We start from the raw sequence: 24,591 nt of genomic DNA, 5'->3' as shown, positions 1-24,591 counted from the left end.
GGCAGGTAGTTTCTGTAATTAATCTAAACATGGAAATGAAGATGATTCCTTGGAATATAGTTTTTCATGTAATTAATACAAAAAAAAGATGGTGGTGGAAGAACAAATTCCCACAGTTACCATGACTTCTTTCAAGCAGAGACTTGAGGATCAGCTTTACCTAGAAACACTTTTCAAGGAACACTCATCACTTTCTGCAGATGGTGCACTTCCTTAATAATCTTCTGCATAATAAAAATCCAAGAACAATCTAGAACAAACAAGTGACAAAGAAGTTTTTCAGTTCCTTTTTTTGATGAAGATTTTTTTCTGGCACAGAACTGGCCAAAAATTAATTTTTCTGCATGTTCAAATTAATGTGAAAAATGACTGAGGAGCTCACTCAGCTTCCCTCAGGGGCATGTTCCAGTTTATTAATATTTTCTGTTGTCGTTAACTTCACTATTCTGATATTCCTTTATTTTGTCTGTCTCTTTTTTCTCTCTCTCCTTTCTCTTTTTTTTTTTCCTCTGAGTCTTTCCAAACAAAGAGACTTTTGTGAAATAATAGCTAATAAACTCCTATTCCCATCTGTCTTGTATATGTCTTTGTTGGACCACAGGCCTGATTTCAGGGTAGTTTGTTGTTGTTTGAGCTGTCTGGTTGCATTAAGATTAATTTGTTCTTAATTTAAACAAGGAGTAGGAGTTAGACTTAACTCATAATAAGCAGAGTGTGTAAGACTATGTATGTGGGTGACCTCTAAATTGTGTTGTATCTCTGTAACGACATGAAGTTGCTCTCAGGAACAACTGGAAATTCCTTGGATGGTGTTAAGGAGTGTCTTTGTGCCTTCGTAGCACACATCCTTCTACAGTAGCTCTGTCTCAGTCCCTGCCCCCTCTCCCCTTCTTAAACCCTCCACTTCTAAACTTTCCATCTCTTTCTAAAAAGGGGAATGTTTCTAAATAGGACATGTCATGGCTAGACTGCAGTTATCTACAACTGTTAGGGGCTGTTAGAAAAACAGACAAAAACTAGACAAGCCTGTGATACAAAACTTCTTTTCTCCTAATTTTTCTCCTAATTGTACTATTAAATGCAACTCCCCTCTACCAGCAAAACCAGTTTATTTAGAAGTGTAGTGATGATGGTTTGTTGCAAATACCAAGTTCCCCTTTGCCAGAACAAAAATTCTTGGGCTTCTCATGAACTCCTGTACTTGAAAACATTTACAGTCTCTGGAGCAGCAGTAAGTTTGTTTGAGAGCTGCTTTAGCATCTGATCTTTTGTAGTGTGTTCATGTATCGGAAAAACTCCAAGAACTAGGGAAGGCCTAGTTGATGGAAAACACCTTCCCAGCCACGCAGGGTAAACTATGTTCCTCCATGCTAATACTTAGAGCAAATTGGAGTGTGGCTTTTGGGTTCCAGTGAGCTACACTGGCATGGATGAACAGTGTGTTATGATGACTTCCACTGGATAAATAGTTTTAGTATAGAATCATGTAGTGCAGCAAAACATGTTATTGTGAGGCTTTAAGGACTTTTTTTTCTCTTGAGTTAATGGCTTTCAGAAAGACTATAAAGATATAGTGTAAATGACAAATTTTAACAGAAGGATACAATACTTGATCTAGGTGGAAGATGACTGGGTGTGGGTAAAGATTGCTAATTCATGATAAAAACAGGCCAAAGCAAAGCTGCTAAGGCAAAGAACATGGGTAAAACCACTGGAGTCATGAATGAAGTAAGACTTTCTTGATTGAGAATATGGCAGCAGATCAGGTTTGGGTTTGTTTTTGTTTTGTTTTTTATAAAATGCATGTAGTTTTTATTATATTGACAATACACTGCAATGCTCCAGTCTGGGAGTGCGAGTGGGGAAGGGTGGGCAAGCAAAGGCAAGGATGGGGTATGACTTTTGGTCTCCTGCTGCAGAGGCTCGCCTCATGTTTCACTATAGGCACTGGCTCATCATTCTCAAATTACAAATCTTTTAGTCAACTTCCAGGTCTTTTGGAATTCGGGAGGATGAAAAGATGAAATTCGCATAATTGGGTTAGATTTAAAAGCAGAAGACAAGGTAATTCAGCCTGTGCACGCCAGTCCTCCACCACAAGCTGCAATAATGAAAGTGGCTCCAATGAAATATGAACAATAGTGTGCCTGTTCCTTTAACCCCCCCGTCCAGGCACATCAAACACGAGAAAAAGTCTTGAGTATAAGCAGCTTTATGTAGATTCATTAAGACCTCAAAATTTCTTGATGATAACTGAAATCAGGCATGAATTGTAAAAGACCTATTAAATACTGATTTAAAGGCCATACAAAATTCTTGATTATGGCACGGTACCACCAAAATGATCAGGTGTACTTTTTTTGTCAGCTAATTTTTGCTCTTTTGATAGTTAGTGCTCTTTTCCAACATCTGCAATTCTTTCCTATTTTTGACTTGCATACGCTTAAAGAAAAAGTGTGATACCATACAGCAGCCACTTTTGACATGTATTCTCTACTTTGCATTTAGACATAAAAAAAAAAAAGTAATTCTATAACATGCTTACTCTTTGGGTTTTTTTATTTGTTCTTCAAAGTCAGCTCTAAGGTCTTTTGAAATGCTGGCATGTCCTTAACATGGAATTTATGTTATAATCAGACTTAAGATATTTGGGAGACCAGAGTGATGCATTTCTTTAGAAAGCCATTTCACCAATAATTTGATGTTTCTCTATGTTTTCGTTTAGCTCAGATAAAAGTAACTGCTTAGAGTAGGCCAAGGAAGATGACTTTTTCCTGAAAAAAATGTTTTTTTCTAGGTTGATAGCCTATGCTATTATTTCAGCTCTTGAGACATTCAGGAGAGGAAAATCTACTAATTACATCAAAAGTAAAGACAAAGAACTAGTCCTTTTTTACCTCTTCTAATTTTGCAATTTGTGCTTACAGTATTAATTTTATAGAAACAATTTCTACAATTAAAAAAAAAATATGATTTTAGGAACAATAAGTCCATTCCTGAATTTTTAGTCTGAGGTTATTGCTGGCTGTTTATTTATTTATGTACAGTTTCTTGGAAAATATTTTTGTGAGAACAAAGTTTTCTTGAGTCTAGTAGTATGCCTGCCTGCTCCTTGTGTGAGTAGCATGTTAGACCTTCTGTGCATGCCAGCAAAGAAGGAAGATAAAAGAAGATAGGGATTAATGGCAGCTGGTTTAGCTGGTCTGCTCAGAACATCCACTTGTTCCTTCTGAGCCAGAATGTTTGCTCATTACAAATACTAGACTGAGAAATACAGCCTGATACTGTGGTGTACACAAACAGAAACCCACCAAACAAACAAAAAGACCAAAACCCGTTCTAAGTGCATCTATGTAAATGCAGGGGAAAATTGGATATCTGGTGCAGGGGAGGTGTTGTTTGGCTTGCTTGTGGGTTTTCTTTCTGTTGTTGTTTTTTGGTTTGTGGTTTTTTCTTGGAGCATGACTTCTCTGAAAAAAAGAACTCCTTGAGCCATAGTACGAGGTTAATTTTGTTCAAAATAAAGACAAAAAGAAAAACTGCCTTGTTCCTAACAAACTCTACATATCCTGCTATCTGTCCTTTGCCCAAGATTTTTTGAAGATTTTTGGGTGGCAGGGGGATTAGTGCCCGTTTATGACTTTGCTACCCCTTAATTTTTTAGCTAAAGTCACAAATTAATTTAGATTTTTCTCATCCCCCCTTTTAGGTTTTCCAACATTTGGAACTATTTCCCTTTCTACATATGTATATTTACTTTCTTCTTCTGAGCTGGTGGGTTTTGTTCTTTCTTCCTTCTGTGCTTCTCCGACTTTTCATTCCTTTTATTTCCTTCACAGTTTGTTCCCCTGAACTGCTTTCTGTCTTTCTGATCCCTTTCAGTAAATTTTAGCTATCTAGCAAATCAAAGCCAACTGCAAATGTGATTGCTTCCACAGAGCAGCTGTTGTAAAGAAACACAACTTCACTTGAAGGAATTGATAGAAACACTGCCAACCACCCAAGCTAATCCAAAGTCTGAGATGGTGGTCGGATGGACTTTTCACCAGAGCAAAAAGAAAGAAAGTGTCCTGCCATTTAGGTTATTAATGTACTATTCTTTACTAATTTATAACTGCTGAATATATATTTATGCTGTCTGTGGGGGTTACAGAAAGAAAATCTATGTTTCATAGCATGCAGGACCCATGTGCCAAGCACATGGCCAACTTTTACCTCCTTGTATTAATCTAGTCTTTTTTCCCAAGGTCTAATAACACTTGGCATGACATCAACCCTTGCTTAGGGGTAATAAAACCAAGAAAATAGTAACTAGGATAGTATTTTTAAGAAAACACTGAGAATGGAGGGCGCTCTCTTATGAAACTCAGGAGGTTTTTATGAAATTTTCTTTGACAAGAGAAAAACAGTTCTGGCTTTGTTAGGTTTACGAAACTGATGGTATGAGACATCCCTTGAAGGCTTCCCTTTTTGGCCAGGGAAAGGCTGATGGACTGCGTAGTGAAAGAGTTAGGGGCCTTATTAATTACAACATTTTGTTGGAGTACTTCAGTTTATCATAACTGTAGAACTGGCAACCATCTAATTTCATCCTGGCCTGTTTTTAAGATACAGTTTGTTATCATTTTCAGTGTTCTCAGTTTTTCTGAAAAATGCAAATGTAAAAATAAATAATATGAATGCTTAATTTTTTCAGCAATTGCCCCTGTGAATATATTCTTCCAAATATTTATTTTAAAATATTTATTTTTGAAGTAGAAGTACTAAATCCTCAATATAAAGAATGGATTCCTTAGACTACACTTTATTATCTCTTAAAAACTACATAAAATGTATTACCTTAAAAATGTAACCACCTCCTGCTCCAGCCTTTTCCTAGTTCTGAAATAAAGAATGGGTGAAGAAGTTGTGAGGTGGTAAACAAGTGTTGAACATCACATTAGTATTGTGCATAATACAAGTTCCTCAGCTATCCTGATTTTCACTGGACTTGGGCAGCCCAAGGTTGGGAACCTGCTGTTGGAAGTGCACCTACCAAATGAGATGTCTGTTTGGAAAGGGGAAAAAATTGTCTAGGAGTATGAACGGGTATTTTGCTATTTGCATATTGAAAGTTGGGGCCAAAGAGTGTTCCATCTTCTAGGATGCTGAGTTCTGTGATATTCCCAGTAATAGGAAATTGTATGAGTCTACTTTGAGTCTATTTTAAGCCTCCAGAGTGTTTGGGGTCTGCTTCTGGGATCATTCTGTTTGATGCAGGAGTTCATAAAAAGCCAGGTATTGAGTTCAGTTGGATGTGATATACATACCACTGAAGAGTTATGTGTATTTTAAGCTCTCTGATCTTCCCTAGTGACGCTGAAAGCAAAAGACATTTTCTAACGATTCATGGCAGCCGCTTTGTATCATCGGCTCCAGCAGTCAGTCATCAGATCCTGTGATACACGCTGTGCTGAGATTGCCAATGCTATAGGTGAACATATGCAATATGCTTTTGTTTCCCAACAGGATGGTTTTTTGCATGTACTGCACACCAAGGACAACAGTTTTTTACTTCAGTGTTTTACTTCAGTTTTTCAGCAACATTACGTGGTGACTAAGTAGTCTGGGGATAGTTACATTGCAGATTAACCTTCCTGAAATCCTTCCTGCTCTGGCAGTAGGAGCAGACATTTCCAAAAGAAATTATCTGTAGAATACCTGAAGAATGTGTCTTTGCTAAACAGCCATATGTAATAGTGTATTTGCCTACACGTGTAAGTGTGTTTTGTATGTATGGAGAAGAAGGCTGTATGTGTTTTCTATGTATGTAGGAGAGCTTTGCAGTGCAAACGGACAACAGAGATGTTGGTACTTGGGACTGGAAACAAGTGTGCAGGTGGTGCCATCCCATCTGGGTTTTAGCTCTGTATAGATCTATATAGTAGTTTTCCAGTAATTTCACACTTGAGAGCTAGCTTTTGACTGCAGTTGTTGACCAGTAGGAAATTGGCTGGTTTGTCATGAATTTATTATTGAATTAAAGTTTTTCCATGTTGTGAGCCTTTTGGTTGGTTTTGTTTCTACCTTAGCCTTAAGTCAGAATTTCCCTTTGTTTCCAGGCCTTCATTTCTAAGCTGGTAAGTCTTTGCTAATTTGGAGCACACTGTGTTCAGTCTGTTTTGTAAAAAAATGGGGGGAAAAAAAAAGCCCAAAACACTGAAGTCTGTCAAGACATGAAGGCTGTGAAGCAAACAGCCACCAGGAAAGATGACTAGCAGAAACATAGTGATCATGCTGAAAAGCATTTTTTCAGCAGAAATAGCGTCATTTGTTGGGATGTTTCTAGGATAAAAAGAAGCCTTTCTGTTTTCTAGAAGGGAGTAGTCACTAAGAAGCACGTGTGAATTACACTTTCAGAGGTCTTTTCCCAGCCTACATGCAGCAATAGAGTGTCAGCCAAAGCAGCAGCCAAAGTTTTTTTGAAAATATTCCAGTTGGTGAATAGGTTTAGGCTTCAGCTTGCAACTAAGGTGATTTTTCAGAAATCTGTTTTCTTCAATGCTTTGTTCACAATGTTGCTGAATGACTTGCATTTTTTGTTCAAAGGCACAGTTAATTCCAAGTTGTAACTACTTAAAACATCTTAAAATTGATTCCAGGCTCATAGGTTTTACGCAGTTGTAACGTCACTAATTACTGGAATTACTCGCAATGTATAATCTAGAGTTGCTTCCAGTTAGCAGGAGAATCCTATGCTGGATTTTGCCCTACGCTTTTTAAGACCCTGAGGCAACGCCCATAGAGACAATGTTAGTATAATAAATGAGAATTATGTGGTGATTTTGAGTAGATGTCAGCCAGGGACTAGTATAGAATTAGAGCCTTTAATCCAAAAGTTTCAGTGCTTATTTTATCCAGTGCTGAATGAGTCAGTTGACATCATGTTGTCACCCTTCTCTAACGGAAGTATGTAATTATGGAGCAAAATGTAATTTTTATTTTAAAAGAAAAATGTTAGCATAATTTAAAAAAAAAAACCAAATGCTATCAGGATACAATTTTCTATTTTATTAAATTGTCTGTTTCAGTAAGTAGAGGCTTCTTAAATACCTGAAGTACTCTTTTTTTGCAAATTTCTGTTCATTATGTGGAAAAATCATCAGACAAGTGGAGGGCAGAGTCTTATTAGTTCTTAAAGTGAGCAACTTTTTTCTTCTCTATTCTTATCTTGTCTATACCTTGTCAACTATCTACAAGAAAGGAAAACTTCCTGAAATTAGATGTTATAATCTTGTACTACAAAGCATACTGCATGCAGCATAAGGCCCAATTTTGCTAGAAAAAGTAATTAATGAGCTGGAAGCTTATGGCTTCAAGACCAGTTGTTATTTGATTACCTTTGTTGTGTGGAAACAGGGGATTTGCCAGATCACATAGGAATTTTACAAAATACTTCTAAAGAGTTAATTTTCCAAAACAGAAGAAAATTACAACCTAAATTTTGTTGCTTTGTACATTTTAAATAGCATTACATTCATAATTTGATTTTTTTCAGTTTTCCTTTGTGTAATACAAAATAACTACTGTTTTCAATAAATTATTTTCCTGAAAGCAAAGAATAGAAGCTTAGTCACAACTTCCAAATATTGTTGCACAATCAATCAATATATAGTTTATATCTTCCTTAAGTGATACTACTGTTGCCTACATTTACTAGGAGATGCTGAATTCAGCTTGTGCTCATGTTTGATGTTGATAGGCACATGCTAGCATTGTTAAAGAGTCAGTAATGTGAGACTACAATGTGACCCACCTAAAGCCTTCCAAAGAGTTATTTTCACAGCTTAATCTCACTGCTGACAGAAATAATCTTTGCAAAAGTAATCTTTGAGAGTTAATAGATAGCTTAATTAGGGAGCTGGTGTGCTAAGACACAGGCTGTGACCCCTGAACTAGCCTCCAGCCTCTTAGAAGATGTGTGCCAGTCAACTCTGGAAGGTCTGGGGGAGAGGACCGTTGTGGTTCATGTGATGCACCTCTGTCCCTCATATCTGCAGGTGAAAAAGCAGGTTGGCTTTGTTCTGAGGCAATATAAATATGCTTAAGCAATGACCATAGGGAATTCTAGTTATGTTTTGTGAACTATATGCAGTATTCAGGGTACTTTTTCTGTGACACAGGGGGGAACATGTTAAAGAGCCAGCCATTTCGGCTGAACTGGGCTTGGATTTCACTGGAGAAGGAGAACTATGTTGTAGATGAGAACTCCAAATTTCTGGAGGTGACCATCAGACGCAGAGGACATCTGCGAGAAACCTCTTTTATCAGTAAGTAAATCTGTAACGTTTGAAGCTTCTTGCACCACAAAAGGTAGCTGTTAAGGAGCTGTTCCACAGTTGCTTGTTCCTCTGTTTAAATAGTAATTGCCAAATAATGAGAATAACATTGATATAGATTTTCGTTGCTCAGAAGTGTCTATGTGTTTCATTTTCCACTGCTGCCACCCGGAAATCTAAGTTAGTATTAGTAGATGTAAGAACAAATCAATAAAATTAACTTCTGCTGTTTGCCCCGTGTCTTTTTGCTGAAGTCAGTTGCCAGACAACAAAACAGAAATTGGGTTACTCTGCTTTGTTTATTTTGGCAGGAGGATACATTTCATAACACATTAACTGTAGCTGTAAGGAAACAAATAAGTTCTTGAAGTAACTGGTCCCTGCTTGCAGAACCAAGCTGTGGAGAAGTTAGTTACAACTCCTCACTTTATAAGGGCAGTGTTATGCTGGCCTTTGAGCTACGAGAAGATCTGAAAGCTACTAGAAATTCCCGAAGGGTCACCTGCTAGCAGAGGTGACAGGTGTAGAGCACACTGAAGTTATGAGTGTGCTGCCATGGGATAGCAGAGTACCCAATTGTGACAGCTTTGCCAAGTAAATAGGAGTCATACAACTCGTTGCACCAATGGAGCGACCCAAGAGGCACTGAGCAGAAAGGTCTTTTTCTCCTTGATTTAAAAACAAAAAGAAAAAAGGTTTGAAGTTTTAGGGCTTTTATCATTTAAACCCATGTATGACAACGTTTGCTTTGCACAACACAAATATATTGGGCTATTATCTGAGTATTAATTAAATCAGACATTTAAAACCTAAGCAGCTGTGGAATAGAAGAACTGTGGGAATTTAGGACTTAAACCATTTAGGGATGATTTCATACTCCACAGCCTTCAGAAGCTCTTTGCTATCCATCAGCTTCTCCAACAAACACATAGGCCGTTGACTTGAGAGGGATTAATCATTCTCAACTGCGGAGGTAAAGTAACTTGTAATTGCTGGCATTGAATCTTAATAAAAAGATACTCTCATATTTGAACTAATGCTGGATTGAAACCCAAAGGCAGTAATGAATGTCAAAACCCCGTGGTGAGTTACAGATCTTCGTTACATCCACAGTTGGATTCTGCCAGTATTTGTGCACCTTTTGATTAAAACAAACAAGAAACCTAGCTATAAAAATATGCAGGGGTGTAACAACTGGGGGTTAAAAATGTGTAACAACTCTTTGTATTTAAAAAATCTTTTCTTGAGTGCCTTCCTATAATATATTTTTATGTATGATACAGTCTCACTGAAAAAAAACATATTTAAAAAAATTTAAAAATTGAGTGTTTGTGCTGCATTAAGTAGCAAAAGCTGAATGAATCCTATGTCAGTTGTAGTATCCTGCACGTGAGTTTCCAATAAAGCATGTTCATGTTTCTGGATATAGTTTTTGCTCTTTCAAAACCTTCATGGTTTATCATCGTTTTATGAACTCATGCTGCAGCAAAAGCCATCTGATCTGAATAGCAAACAAAACCTACTTTCAGGTAGATCCTCATCTGCTCCTTAACTTCAAATTAAATGGATTCATCTCTAGCCCTAGAATCTCTATCCAGCTACCCTCTGTGGTTTGCATTAAGATGAGAATGTGCAGTCTTTTAATCCTGTACAATGAAAAGCTTTTGCTTGGATAGTACGCCAGCAGAGAGGATGGGTATGTGACTAGGTATTGCAGTTTAGAGTTACACGAGGAAGAAAAAATGGGGGTGGGAGAGAAGGAGCAAATTTGCATAGTGTGGTGGACCCAATAAACCCCGAGAACATTGTTCTGTCGCACTAGGCTGCAATTCCACATCAAACATCCGGTTATTTATTCATCTAGCTAGGAGAGCATCTGCAGAAGCAAGACTTGGACAGATGGCAAAAGTCTTTAGGGTTTATTTTAGTGTACAGGTAAAAGTGATAAAAGAACTTTACAGATCTTAAATGTGTATAAGTACAGCACAGATACAGAGCAGTAACAGGAACTGTGAGCACAAATTATTAAACATATAAAGGTCAATTTCTTTTTGAAAGAGGTGAGCGGTGGGTTTGGTTTTTGTTTGGTTGGTTGTTTTTTTATGTGGGTGACTAAATTATACCTTCAACAAAGCCTTGAACACCTTAATTGACATAAATAAATTTCTTAACAGGTTGATATATCCAGGCATAACTGGAAAACTTATTCCACAATTTTTTATATAGACGGGAAAATTGGCCTTGTTGAACAGTTCTGTTCAGTCATATTTGATAAATAACCTCATGCCTCAGTAACTTTGTTGATGCTTGTATAGGTTTTAAGTGCCCAGAAGATGAAGTCAGTGGAATTTTTCATGCAAATACAATTCTTTATGCACACAAATGTTGGCAGGCCCCTACCCTAATTACCTATTTCTTTATGAGCTATGCAACAATGTTAGAGGAAGTGTGATATAACCATCCTTATTTTTTTATGAAGGTCAGTAACTGCCAGATTAGCATTTTAAAACTATTTTTTGTGGTTGTTGTTTTAATTTTATTAAAATACTAAAATGCATGGAGAATAATTTCTCTGAATTTTTATGCAGGTATTGGAACCAAAGATGGTACAGCAGTAAAGGATAAAGACTTCAAGGGAAAACCTCAGAAACAGGTCCAGTTCAATCCCGGACAGGCTTCGGCTACCTGGCGAGTGAGGATATTTGCAGACAATGAATACGAGGCATCTGAAACATTCCAGATTGTTCTGTCTGATCCGGTTATGGCTGCCCTTGAGATTCCAGCGATAGCAACGGTTGAAATCGTGGATCCTGGTGATGGTATGTATCACTTCTCGTTCCCTGAGAATTTGTGATTAGGTGCAGTATTGTTCACTTGCGGGTCCTGTGAGTACCTGTATACCTCATCTCTCTTTGCTCTGTTGTGGTTCAGCCCTGTCTTAAAGCTTCACCTAGCTGAACAAGGAATTTGTGTTTCTTATTAAATCTCTTCCCTGGCTAAATTCATACTCTGTATGTAATGTCATACAGGTGTTCAACCTTGGTCCTCCCTTTCTCTCATCATGTTTTTCTTCAGTATCTACAGTGTATATTCCTCAGCTGGAATATAGAGTAGAGGAAGATATAGGTGAACTGCTGATTCCTGTGAGAAGATCTGGAGATGTCAGTCAAGAACTGATGGTCATTTGTTCTACACACCAAGGTATGTTGTCTAGCTAGGTAACAGATTATTCAGTGTAATGTTCATGTTTAGGTAAATAAGAGAGCAAATGTGGGTGGTGTTAGTCAGCAAGTATTGCCGGTAACTTCAGTCACTGGAAGAAGTTATTTTTGCAGGCAACTTCTGTGTGTCTAGTTCTCTGCTTAAAGAGTGTTTTAAAGCCCAAAATGTAAGAATGTGTGTGTGCACGCACATATATGTATGTATACATGTATGTACACATACATATATGTGTATATATATGTATACCTTTTTTCAAAGAGGCACCACTTTTTTTCCTGCAGTCTTTCCTGCTGAAGTGGAAATGCCTGTCCCTGCAGCGATTGTTTAGAGGGAAAACAGGATTCTTCTAGTCTTAAGCCCTGTACCTCTCCTGTTGTTGAGGATCTGACTGATCATTGCACCCTTGTATATACTCTGAATGAGAACTGACGTCCGCAGTGTGGGATTTTTCCTGTCATCAGTGTTTTGCTTTTTGATTATGTAGCTGGAAGAAGCCAAGTCAGGGCTTCAGTTGATTCAGCAAGAACTAGTATTTCAAAATTGGCAGACTACAGGCATTGAGTATCACTTTTTGTTTAAACATAACTGACACAGAAGGCTGCACAAAGCAGTGATCTGTCTTAATAATGCTTTTTATCTCATTTTTGAATCTGTGTTATCAAAGAAGGCATATGGAGTTGGTCATGAACCACAGAGAAGAGGTGTAGATTTAGAACTGAACCATTTCTAAAATCAAATGAGATTTTGGGGTTTTGGTTAAGCTAAAGGCCAGCTATAAAGTTCAGATCACAACCCTATCTTCACTAGATATTCAGAGATGTGTCAATGTAAGTTTGTGGTGGTGCGCTGACTTTCAGCATGGTGATAGTCACTCAAATACTACAGTTAATACAGACAGGTAAATGATAATATGGTTCTTTCTTCAACTCCTTTGAATCTTAAGTTTTCCAAATATAGTTCTTGACTGCAAAATAAGCCCACTATAAACTGAAAAAGCGAGATGGCAGAGGAGAGAAAATATTAGATATTCTAAAAATACTAGGTATTATAAAACATATCAGATAATTCTTAATCAAAACTAAAATGTAAATTCAAAAATAGATTTAGTAAAGGTAAGGTAATGGGTATTTATAAATTAAACCAGGCTTAAGGTAGAAGTTAGGATTTATCCTAAGCAGTGAAATATGAAAGTTTTGATTGGAAAAACCTGGTTTTTGTATAGAAGTCTTCTATCAGCTAGCGATACCTTGAGATACCAGCATTCTGTATGCTTCACGGGTGGGGAAGATGGAGGATCATCCTCAGCTGGGTGACTTATTTAAACTTATGGTTCAGAAAATCCTTTTAATGTCTTTTGTTTCTATGTTACCCTTACCTGTAAGAGTCAGCCTGAGTGATTGGCAGGAATCTTCACAGTGTCAGGCATTCAGAGGTCATTTGTTCCTCCATCAGTGACTTATAAGGGCTTAACAGAATTTTCCCCTCTTTTGTTGTGTATTGAGGCACAGAAAATCTTACCGAGTTACTTAAGGCTTTTTGTACTTGTAGGCTGTCAACCTGTCTGGCCTTAATAACGCTAGCCATTACTCAAATGCACAATTGCTGTAATTGTTGTCATGATCTGTGTTTTTCATAAATGTGCTGCAGTAAAATAATTTTTCTCTAAGTTTTAAACACAGCAAGCATGGTAAACATGGCACTGTCTCTCATTTAACCTTTCTCAACCTGCTTAATAAGCATCTGACACATTACTAACCCCTGTCCACAGTAAAAGAAGGTAATCAATGGATGTTGTGTATACTTATGACCTCTGAAAATCAGGCCACCTAACGTACTGAGAATTATGTCGGTTAGAAGGGACCTTGAGAGATCTCCAGTTAGATCTGCTCCTCAAAGCAGGGGCAGCTGTGAGGTGGACAGGGTTGCTCAGGCTTTTGTCCCCTGAAAATCACTGTGGACCCAGGGCAGGCCACTGAGGAACTCTACTTGTAACTGGCCTTCAGGTGGAGTACAAACTATTAACCCACCACCCTTTGATTCTGGTGAGCTCGCCAGTGTTCACCCATCTAGCAGTCCACCCAACCATATAGTAACATCCCAGCTGGCTACAAGGATGCCGGTAGTGCAAATCCACAGCTGTTCTTAGGTTCATATTGCATATAAGCCTTAGGGGTTTTTTAACAAGTATTTCACACAAATAAATGCAGCAGAAGTAAGAGGGAGGGATATTTTTTCCCCCACCTTCTAAGAATCACACAGTGAGGTAAATGTGAAGTTCAAATTCACATTTTTTTGTTCAGGAAGAGTCCTCATCCTGAAGTCCCAGTGACTTTCATAAGCATTCTGATCCATTAAAGAATAGTGAGTAGAAGTGAAAAGGGAAAACATCTTGCTGGTTTTCAGTGCAAATGTTAGGAAATGTGGTCAGTTGTGTGTGATGTTAAATTGGGTGTGGCTCCACATCCTCATCTTTCAATAGCAAAACGTAGTTGGGGTTTTTGCCCCTTGCCTCTCCTAACTGCGTTTGCACTCTTCTTCTCTCACAAAATTGCTTTTTATTGTGACTGTTCAACTGTTGATGGGGCTGTGCTTTACATAATTCATATCAAAGCATATTTTTGAGAGGTTTTTATTTTTTTAATTAGTTTTCTCACTTCTCTCACCTGGTTGAAGTGCAGCCCCACAAAAAGGCTGAGTCAGGATAACTGGAGATAATAGAGTTAATTGAGAGAAGAAATGTTTTCATAAGGGTGCTGGGTGATAATAAGAGCCCTCTGAGCCACTTTGCTACTGGAGAAGTTGTAATTATAAATAGGAGGAATTTCTTATGTTTAACTTGTTACCAAAGCACACTTACTAGTCAGTTCCTGCATAAACCACTTTTTCTGTGTTTGTTTCATTTAAAGGATTGTTGTTCTTCTGCTTCTTTAAAGTACTGAGTCCCTGTAATTCATTTTTTTTACCCCCTCTCCTCATAGGTTCTGCTACTGGCACAGTACCATCCACTGTCTTGTCTTACTGTGACTACATCTCACGTCCTGAAGATCATAGCAGCATTGTTCATTTTAATAAGGATGAGACTGAGAAAATCTGTCGTATTATCATTATTGATGACTCTCTATATGAGGAAGACGAGACCTTCAATATTTCTCTGAGTATGCCAGTGGGTGGCCAAATTGGCACTGAATTCCCAAGCACTAAAGTAATAATCTTGGCTGACACAGATGATGGTGAGTATGAAGAAGCAATTTTGTTTTGCTGGGACTTTCCTCTTTGGAAGTTTTACTGATTAAATACTCTCTTCCACTGTGGTGTTTTTTTTTTTTTTAAACAGCTGAAAACACGGGTCTAGGATTTGCTTACTCAGTAGAAAAACTGGCAGAACAGACATGAACTGTTTAAGATACAGTGTAAATATGTATCGTGCACTTTGGATGCAGTGTAAATATGTATCGTGCGCTTTGGCTTACACTGTTTTGTTACTGCAGTTGGACTTGAGGATTAGATTTTATTTTCTTTATTGGCGTAGGACTAGATGGTTGGTTTATTACTCTGAAGCAGATCTGTGAGGATTAGATTTACGGTTACTGCAGCAGAGTCTGTGATTACAGTAGTTTACACAGGTATAGGATTAGTTTTGTGACAATACTGTAGATGAAAAAATTTGTGTACTATGAGATAAAGCTATAGAGTAGAAATATTTAATTGGGGCTAATTTGGAATGCACAGTAATTCGCCGTGTGTTGAGATTAGTGCACTTTTAAGGTAGAAATGCAAGTCTTCCTTTTTTATTATAAAGTTGGAGACACAGAATTCAATTTGAGAATTGATACTGTTAGACAAAAGCAGAAGAAAAGCCATGTACTTTATTGTCAAACTTCTGTTTGTTCTTTTAGTCCCTGTCTAAATCTTTCTTGCTAATCCAATCTTGAGGATATAATGGAGCTAAATGAGGCAGGAGTTTCGTAATGTGATTAGACAAATCCGTGATATTCAGTAGTGGTCAGGTTTGGTATTTAAGCTATACTGAGCTGATTCTTTGGAGCTTTTGATTAACGAGAATTTGGGGGCTGATTTCTGTGTTCTATAATAAAAAAGTAATTTTCACTCTGTTACATGAAGAAAAATAAGAAGCTAAAGATCCAGGAGAATATTTCTGTTAGCTACTGTTTATTTCTACCCTTTTGTATGTCTTGCAGAAGTCAGCTAGTCAAAACAGACACAGTCAAATTGATGAGGGGAAAAATGTTGTTTTCTCTAAATAGAATATGAATGGGCCAAAATAATCACTGGTGTAATTCCTCTGACTGAAGGATTTACATCAGAAGTGAATTTGCCATAAGAATGAAGTTAGAGTGTCATGGTCTTTAGCCTGATGAGATTTGTCGAAAGGCTTCTTTATCCTTTTCAGAGAATAGGAAGAGAAATAATGCAGAATTAAGCCATTGCGGCAAGGAAAGAGTTGTTTTCTTTGCCAGCCTCAATGACCAGATTTTTTATTTTCATGGAAAACAAAATTATTTATTATCAGCAGATCAAAACTGCTTTCTATGCAGTGTTTAGTAGATATAAAATTATTTTATATATATATAAAGCTAAATTACTATATAGGTAATTATTTTATATTAACTGACAGAAAATTATCATGTTTCTATTTTTCAATACAACTTTGATAGGTTATCATATATTCTCTTTCTTTCTTTCTTTCTTTGTTACAAAGCTTTCTTTCCGAGAGTACTATCTGGCAAAATACTTAACAACCTATCACCAGATAAATTCAGAGTAGTTCTGAACTCAGCCTGTGTCATATGGAAAGATAGCCAGGGCTTAAGGTCAATTTGTTAAAGAGTATGCTCTGAAATGAAAAGTCTCTTAAGAATACACTACTTTGTAAGACTATTTCCTTTTTGAATAAACAGACAGGAAACAGGCTGCCACTCTGTTTTGATCTGACCTGGAAGTAGACTGCTGGCAATGGATTGATTGATAAGAAACTGGAAAACCTTCTTTCTCAAATGTGTAAAATTTGAGTTGCAAAGAGTGAAGTGTCACCAGTTTTGTCTTTCTGCAGAATGATAACTTGATCCACCAAACATTTCTAATACTTAGACAGTACTGTAAGTGCATATACAGTGGGTAAGTATATATACTTACCACTCCTACAGTGGATAGTCCTATAGTCCATTAAAGTGAAAAAGAAGATTTCATAGCCGTATGCCTTGTTGTGTCTGAAAGATGAATGCTTTGGGGTTTTTGTTAATACTGGGAAAAAATGGATTGTTTAAACAGATAGAATTTCCCATTGTGAAGTGCAATATGCTAACAGATGATGTATGCCAACCAAATTTGGAATGATTGTTAGACTCGGCAAAGGAGTAAGGCAATAGTGAGCCTGAATTGCCTCTTTCCAACTGGAAAAAAGCTGAGCACAGCTTTGATCTGGGATGTGACTGTATTCACACAGTCCTTTGGTCAAGTTAGTCATGATGAGGTGCGCTGTGATGCCTCTAACACAAGGACCAGAGAACCCCACAAGGAGAAAAAGAAAGAAATTGAGAGGCAAAGACTTTAAAGTATATATTAATAGAATTATTTGCAGCATTAAGGGGTAATAGTAATCCTGTGTTAGCCAGCCCTAGAAAAAGAAAAGGAAAATGCAAAATTTTATTATTAAGATCTGATAGTGTTCCAAAACTACTTGTATGGATAAGTGACCATACACAGCATAAATTAATGTTGATTCAGGCCATGATTAGCTTTAATGAACCTGGAACGTGATACATATTTTTTACATTTGTGGGCTTTTTTATATTACAAATTTTTACAGAAATGTCCATAATATTGGCACCACTTCCAGAATTTTACAGTTTTATGAACTGCTTAACAGTTCAACTAATATTGGCATCACTTCCAGAACTTTGCAGTTTTATGAACTGCTTAACAGTTCAAATATAAAGTAGGTAAACTTGCAGCAAAGTACTAGGCACAGTCCTCTATGTGTAATGGCAATCTCTGAGGTCTGAACCCCTTTATTTGTAAGAAAGATGGTAAAAATATAGCTGGGATTGAGTAAAGGGCAATATAGCATATGAGGTTGGATTATTACATCCTAAGTACTTAAATACCTACAGAGGTGTTAGATTACATCAGTGCAGTCAACGGAGTTTTTGTCGATAGCAAGAGATGGCCTTTTGACAGAGTAGTTGTGTGCAGCTATGACCACATACAGGTATATCCAGTATGATTGTGTTCCTTGCTATAGCAAGCAACACAGGAAATACTCCTCACGCTTTTTCTAAATAAAAGCAATTCAGGAATGATTACTCTGTTCTTTTGTTCACCTGTGGTGAGATTCTGTGAACACTCCCTGACATACATACAAAAGCAAATACCTTGTGCTATATTTTGTTCACAGCATTCCACATCTCACAATGATCAAATGCAAAGAAAGCAGGTTATTGCTTGGTCTTACTATTGGCATTGCTTAATGTTAGTAAGATTTGAAGTAGCGAATATATTTCTCATCAACAATTTTAAAAAAAGAAGAAATTTGGAGAGAAAAGGTTTGAGTTTCTTAGGCCAAAGAAAGCTGTATGTGAATGCCACAACTTTGAGGTCAATCATTTTGGTGCTGCCGCATGTCAGTGAAAGTTGAAGGATTAGTTATGTTAAGTGATCTGAAATGTTTTTACTCCCATTAAGCTTTGTAGCAAGAAGGAAAGCCACTTAAAGTGTCATCAAAGAAAGCAGTTGGGTGTGTTGTCAGAGCTTCTGTTAGTAGAATTACTGCTGTTTAAATATTTATACAGAGTGGTTCACAAAGTATATAACATATTTCAGAAAAAGCATTCTATCGGTAAAGATAATGTCACCATAAGGTGAGATAAATACCAGGCATCCAAACATTACTAAATTCTCTTAGTCACTATTCCCATTTTGAAAGTCTGATACCAGAGCACAGGCAGGAATGGAAATTATTTTTGTCTTGCTGACTGTTCTGTTAAGATGTCTCATGAGAGCTTCATAAAACTTGTGAGTTCACTGGTGTCCACGGTGCTATGTGTGTGTGAGGATGGAGGAGAAAGCAGTTTCTTGGTTTTATTGTTTCAGGGTTTGAGGTTTCTTACATATATTCCGGTTCGGTCTCCCTCTCTGAAGGGCCCTACCTTGCTGCGTGTTTAAATAAATGGTTCTGTATAATGGCCTTATACTGGAAAATAAAGCATACATTACAGTGACTTTTTTCTGTGAAATGCATGAAAATTTTCAGTATTAGTTCTGTACACGGGCCTATTTTCATCTCTCAGATTACAACTGTAGAAACTTATCCCTGTTTAGCATCTGAAGGATTCAAATTTCTACCGTCTCTGCTCAGGTGTGATATGGTTTGTGCATTATACAGAGGAAGGCATTGATCAAAGCTTGAAGTATGGTTTGAGAGGCATATGCCCAGGGATTCCTTAAAGAGAAAACAGATCTTATAAAGAAAAGCATCCTAAACTTTTCTTGTCAATGTCATAAGGAGAGGCCTGCCACAAACTGCCTCAAGTGAAGATCCATAGCTCCTCACAGAGTCATGTTACATGCATGTAAAAAACCAAAAATAGCTCATTATTAGGTCTCAAGAGTCTTCAGAGACACCAGTTTCAGATCGCTTAGTGCATGAAAAAGTTTAAAACTTTAAATATCTCTAAAAGTAATTACTACTCCACATTCTCATAGCATCATAGTAATGTTTAAATAAAGGAAAGTGTTAGTTCAAGAACGAAAAAGAAACAGCAAGTTAATATTCAAGACATAATGTCTGTCCTTTGATCTAGGGTCTCTCCAAGCCAGAGAACAATGCGGATTTTGTAGTAGACCTTTGATCCTAAACCAGTAAGCTCTGAGTTGTGTATCATTTTCCTGCAGTGTGGGTGCCTGGGAGCACGCTGTCTGTGTCTAGCTGAACAAAGGGTCCGGTTGTTCAGTAAACGGCTTTGAAGAAATAGGTGCAAACAGCTTGTGGTTTTCTAAGCAAGCGGAAATCCACGTTAGGTCTTTGCTTGTGTGTTTAAGTGGCATCACAGGTAGAACAGGTTTCAGGACAACAGCTTAAAAAAAAAAAAAAAAAGAAAATTGTCTGGCTTTCTAGGCCAAACTAACACTTAGAGCTACTATTTTATACAGGAAATTTGATCTTAACTTAATAATTTGTGGCATTTCATGGTTGAAATCACTGTTGTTTACTAAAGATTACCAGTTAGCTCAGATGCTGTTCTGCTCACTTAGTTAAATGTTTGGTAATTAATGTAATGATTTCTTCACTGACCATCCTAAAAGGGAAGGAAAAGAAGCGTATAAATACATGAATGACTTCTACTTTTAAAACTGCTTTTCTTTTTTCCTTTTTTTTTTTTGTTTTTGACTTGGTGTATCAGCTTTTGAAATCCTAAATAAGGTATGTGTCTTTAAAATATATTGCCTTGGTAGAATTTAAAGGGTACTGAGGTTATCTTTGGGCTCCATGATAAGAATGGATTGTGTTTCAGAGACAAGTGATTAATTCGCTGTAATAATTGAGTCACAAGTGTCATCTTGCTTGAGGGCTGGACCTGTATGTTTAATAGCCCATTGACTGATGTTTATTATCCCTATTATTTTTGGGAGAGTAGGTGTATCTGGATTGCACATTCAGTAACTCTGAAGACATGGAAAATGCTGTTGAATATTTCACTGGTCTCGGTATGCAAGGAACAATCCTCTCTCATTGTGCTATATTTATATGGGAAACATGTTCATCTGAAAGATTAAAAACAAACAATTACAGAGATAGTTATTTTTTTAATCTTATTTTCATCTGTTTGTGTTGGAAATGACCAAAAGTATTTGCTTATTTAGTATTTTTCATTGATAATGCAATTAAGATTGAGAAACTTTGGATCATTGCAGCAAGCATTTCAAGTTCTCTCAGCAGAATTATAAAAAGCTTAGCACAATTTAAGATGACAAATGACGGTGGATATAATAGAAATGGGAAAGATGACTGTAATATGTAATAATACGACTGATTATTGCATTTCCTTAAGCCATATTTCAAAACAAAAAGCTTGTTATCAAAAGGAGCAGCACTGACATCTGATGTTATAAAGTTACAGTCCATATAGAGGTAGATACAGTATGCACATTCAAGGGGGGGAAAAGTTACTCTCCCAGTTAAGGAGGCTGGTATTTAAAGGCCAATTCAGGACAGTTATCATGGCCTGTAATAAGCTGAACTGCCTGATCTCTTAAAACTTCAAAAGAATTTACAACCTGTACTTGAAAAATCCATTAAGCTGTGCCTAAGGGAAATTGATGGACTTTTGATATTTGAAAGCAGATTCCTATGTAAATAGAGGAAATTAACCAGTCTAATTTTTAAACTGAATCTACAAGCTTGGACAGTTCTTTCAGAGGGGAAGAAGGAATGGTAAAGAATAGATGATATTATAACTTTTTTTTATTTTAAAAAATATAAATAATAATTTTCCTTTAATTACAAAAAAATCTTGATTACTCTTGCAAGAGTAAATACTATACAGTGATCATCTTCATGAAATGTAGCTAAAATTGTAACAGTTTTTGTCAAGTTGTATTTTTCCAAGTGTTTTTTCCACTTTTGGTGGGGGACCCCAATGATTTTTCTGCCCACTTAGTGGAAGCAGGATCCAGGTTGCAGTGACACTGATATAACCTGCAGTGTTGCCATTGCCTTGTGCAGAATTACTCTTTATGTGCTTTACACAACTTGGTGAAACAGAACTGTAACAACTCCTAGGGCATCATTAGTCACTTGATAATCCATTAGCTGTGACAAAAAGGCATGTAAGTTTGGATATTTAGAGGCCTACTCTTCTCCCCACCATGTGGGCAAGTCTTCAATAGTAAAAACTGCATAGCCGGTGGGACAGGAGTGTGATCATCTTCAGACTCTTACCTGTCACAACAGGGGGAAAATTGCCAAAACTGGCAAATATCTGATCATTAAAACTGCTGACTGGAGGCATGGGAGGAAGGTGGAGGGAAAAATTTGTGTTGGGGTACTGTTTTAGGCAAAGGAAAGTTTTCTTTGAAAACATCTTGAAGTATTGACATAAAATGAGACATTCAGTTTGACTTTCAGTCGTGATACCCTGTTTCTTAAAACACAAAAATACTTCAAGAATTGAAAAAGAATTTTTCAAGAAGAAAGCCAAAACCTTCAATCTCCCAAAGGCTGCGATTTTTAGCTAGAAGTCCTGCAGTCCTGATGAATAGATCTGTCCCTCAGAAAAACCGCAATTTCAAAGAGCTTTGTGTTGTGTTAAGCTATTTAACCCATCATTAAATGTCTGGTTTCATTCTCTAACCTTTCTCTTGAATTTTGTGTGCAAAAGCTTTGCTTTGTTAGACATCCTGCTGGGCTAAGGAAAGAATTGCTTCAGCCTGTTTAAAGGCAATCTATCAAAAGTTTGTAAATAAATATTAACGCAGTCCTGCTTGGAACACCTGTACCTTCCTTAATACTGTGTGCTGAAGGACCTCATCTGCTTCTGCAGCAAGTCTTTGTGATTGTCAGGGTTTGCTCTGATGGTGAAGTAAAGCAAAGGTTCATAGTTCAGTGGCTCAAGAAAATTACAGTAAGTATCTACAGGTGCCTGCAAGCTGGAGTGGCAATGTTTATATAGGTATAGGCCAGATGTGGAGGAATATATATGTGGAGGAAGTGGATGGTGCCTCTAGGTGAATATAAACTTCTCACTTAGCTGAGCAGTGCTGTCCGTCCCTGTTCAGAAAAGAACTTAGCTAGATATTCTCCCCCATTCGCAAAAGAACATTTATTTATGTTTGGGAAGGTGAGATCCAGAATGTAAAAACTTATTACTAGCGTGAGGCACTTCCATTATTGAGTTGCTTCACATTATATAGAAAAGCCTGTGTATTTTTCTGTGCTGTACTTGGCACATTGAGTCATTGGAAACTGTCCCTTATGTAAAACTGGTTTTAAGCTCAGTAATAAGCTGAGCTCTGGAAAACGCCAGGTAGCCAAAAATTAAAAACTCTTTACGGACCATAGTGTTTTACTCTAAGCTTCCATTTCCCCAGCTGTAGGAGACCATAATCATGACTTCTAAAGCTTTTCAGAGTTCTTGAATTTCCCCAAGAGGTACAACAGAAATGCAGCATATTAGATGAGTGCCAGGCTTTTCTGCAACTGTGGTGGTTCTACTAAAGAAGATATTGGCTATTGTGCTAAAATAATGTTGCTCTGGTATCAGAGAGATTCTCTACATTGTGTTAATATAGGTTAGTAGTAATATGCAACACAGGAAAAATGTGTCAGGCTTTATTAATACTGATAGCAAGATAAAGCCTACTATTGTTTAGGTGACAGAAGTAAAGGAGGACATGTATTGTATTTAGCAGACTCTATCCATTATTTAGTAAAAGCCGCAGGTATAATGTGTCTCCAGTGTGTGCTGCTTCATTCTTCTTGATGGGTATTCAGAAAGGCGGCTAAAATTGGCGCTAGTTTGAGACAGTCTTGTGATGTTTGATCTCTTAAGCTGAACAACAGAGGCTGCTTAAATCCAATTTAATATTGACCTTTACCATGACCTGGATTGTGCAACTTTTTGTATTCCCTATAGAATAACTAAAGTCAGTTTACCACACTGAAGAAAAAAACAGCTTGTGACCCTTTAATCTGACACATCTGTGTCAAATGTATGCTTTGAAAACAATTTAAAAAAAAAAAAAAATTCTAAAGTCTTGAAATCCTGCAAACTGCCTTTATCTTTTAGGGAGGGTGGAATTTATGTTTAGGTATATATTTCCTTTAATAGTAAATTTCAAAAAAAAAATTCTGCCTTGTTTTGCTTAACAAAAATATAATGGAGGAACTATTCCACGTCTTACATCTGTGTTACACTACATAGTCACAATTTTTGAAATGGCTGTTTTACTTCAGATGGTAAGGTAAACAGCCAGCTGTGGAAGATCTCTGTCAGCTGTGGATAAGATCAAAAATATATAGATATAACACTTCATTTACTTAATTCATGGAGTGCTTGGATTTGTTTTTAAAGGATAAAAAACCCCCTTACATTAAGTGGTAGGCAGGTGCGTAATAATATTTATGTAAGTGGACAGTAGATATTACTGGGATTTGCAGGGGAAATTGGTAATGCTTTTTTTTTTTTTTTGCAGCTGTGGACATATTAAAATTCAAACTGCAGAGTTTGAGCACTAAAAGTCAGGCTGGAGGGTTTAAGCACTAAATATCCGTGTGGATAAGAGCATGCCAAAAGAGGCTCTTTCAAAAATATATGCATTTCTCTCTGTATTTAGAACCTGCTCTGTACTTTGGTAACACTGACTATCGAGTGGATGAAAGCGCTGGTTACGTGGAGATTCATGTCTGGAGGACTGGAACAGATCTGTCCAAAACAGCTTCTGTCACAGTGCGTTCCAGAAAAACAGAACCAGTGTCAGCAGAGGGTGAGTTACTCACAAAAATGATGCTCTGGTTGCTTTAGAGTATGTGAGCATGAAGATGGGGTATCTGGCATTCACTCTTATTTATCTTCTGTGCATATATATGGGGTGGAAAAGTTAAGTAAAAGACATCAGACATGGATTTATCAGGTAGAAAACACGATGTGTGTGACAAGGACAGCTCAGCTAAGCTCACTGACTCTGATGGAGACTGCAGAATGGATGTGGATAAAATCATCATTAATTTACTCGCACCTTAACTGATGGCAGACATTGGAAGAAAAAGTCAGAGTGAAAGAGAGTATTGTCTTTATAGCACTGTGATTCTCTGGAATAAAACTGAATTTACAGCATAAATCTGCAGTTGCCCTGAAATTACGCTATCAGTACATTAGCCAAGGAAGCTTTATTTATCTATAAGAGCTGTTGTATCTGAGATTTTAGGGTCTCTCAGTTACAGTGGAGAAGGTTCTGGAAGGCACCGCCAGTGTGACCTCCAAGGAATTTCTCTGTCCAACACTGACCCAAAATACCCAAAATCTGGTGACTGTCT

The 24,591-nt window shown here is 37.2% G+C and overlaps 1 protein-coding gene across 1 annotated transcript in view; it reads left to right on the top strand.

Annotated features, from left to right (window-relative positions):
• FREM3 (FRAS1 related extracellular matrix 3) overlaps positions 1-24,591 on the top strand; it is a 70,540-nt gene that overhangs the window by 24,656 nt on the left and 21,293 nt on the right. The window contains exons 3-7 of the mRNA XM_059826735.1: positions 8,163-8,309; positions 10,907-11,137; positions 11,394-11,519; positions 14,519-14,770; positions 23,892-24,041. Coding sequence (XP_059682718.1) covers positions 8,163-8,309; positions 10,907-11,137; positions 11,394-11,519; positions 14,519-14,770; positions 23,892-24,041 — 906 coding nt within the window. The remainder of the gene's footprint in view (positions 1-8,162; positions 8,310-10,906; positions 11,138-11,393; positions 11,520-14,518; positions 14,771-23,891; positions 24,042-24,591) is intronic.

Source organism: Gavia stellata, chromosome 19, assembly GCF_030936135.1.
Source record: "Gavia stellata isolate bGavSte3 chromosome 19, bGavSte3.hap2, whole genome shotgun sequence".
Classification (NCBI taxonomy): domain Eukaryota; kingdom Metazoa; phylum Chordata; class Aves; order Gaviiformes; family Gaviidae; genus Gavia; species Gavia stellata.
The sequence above is the reverse complement of the archived record's forward strand: the minus strand, read 5'-3'. Positions and strand labels throughout refer to the sequence as shown.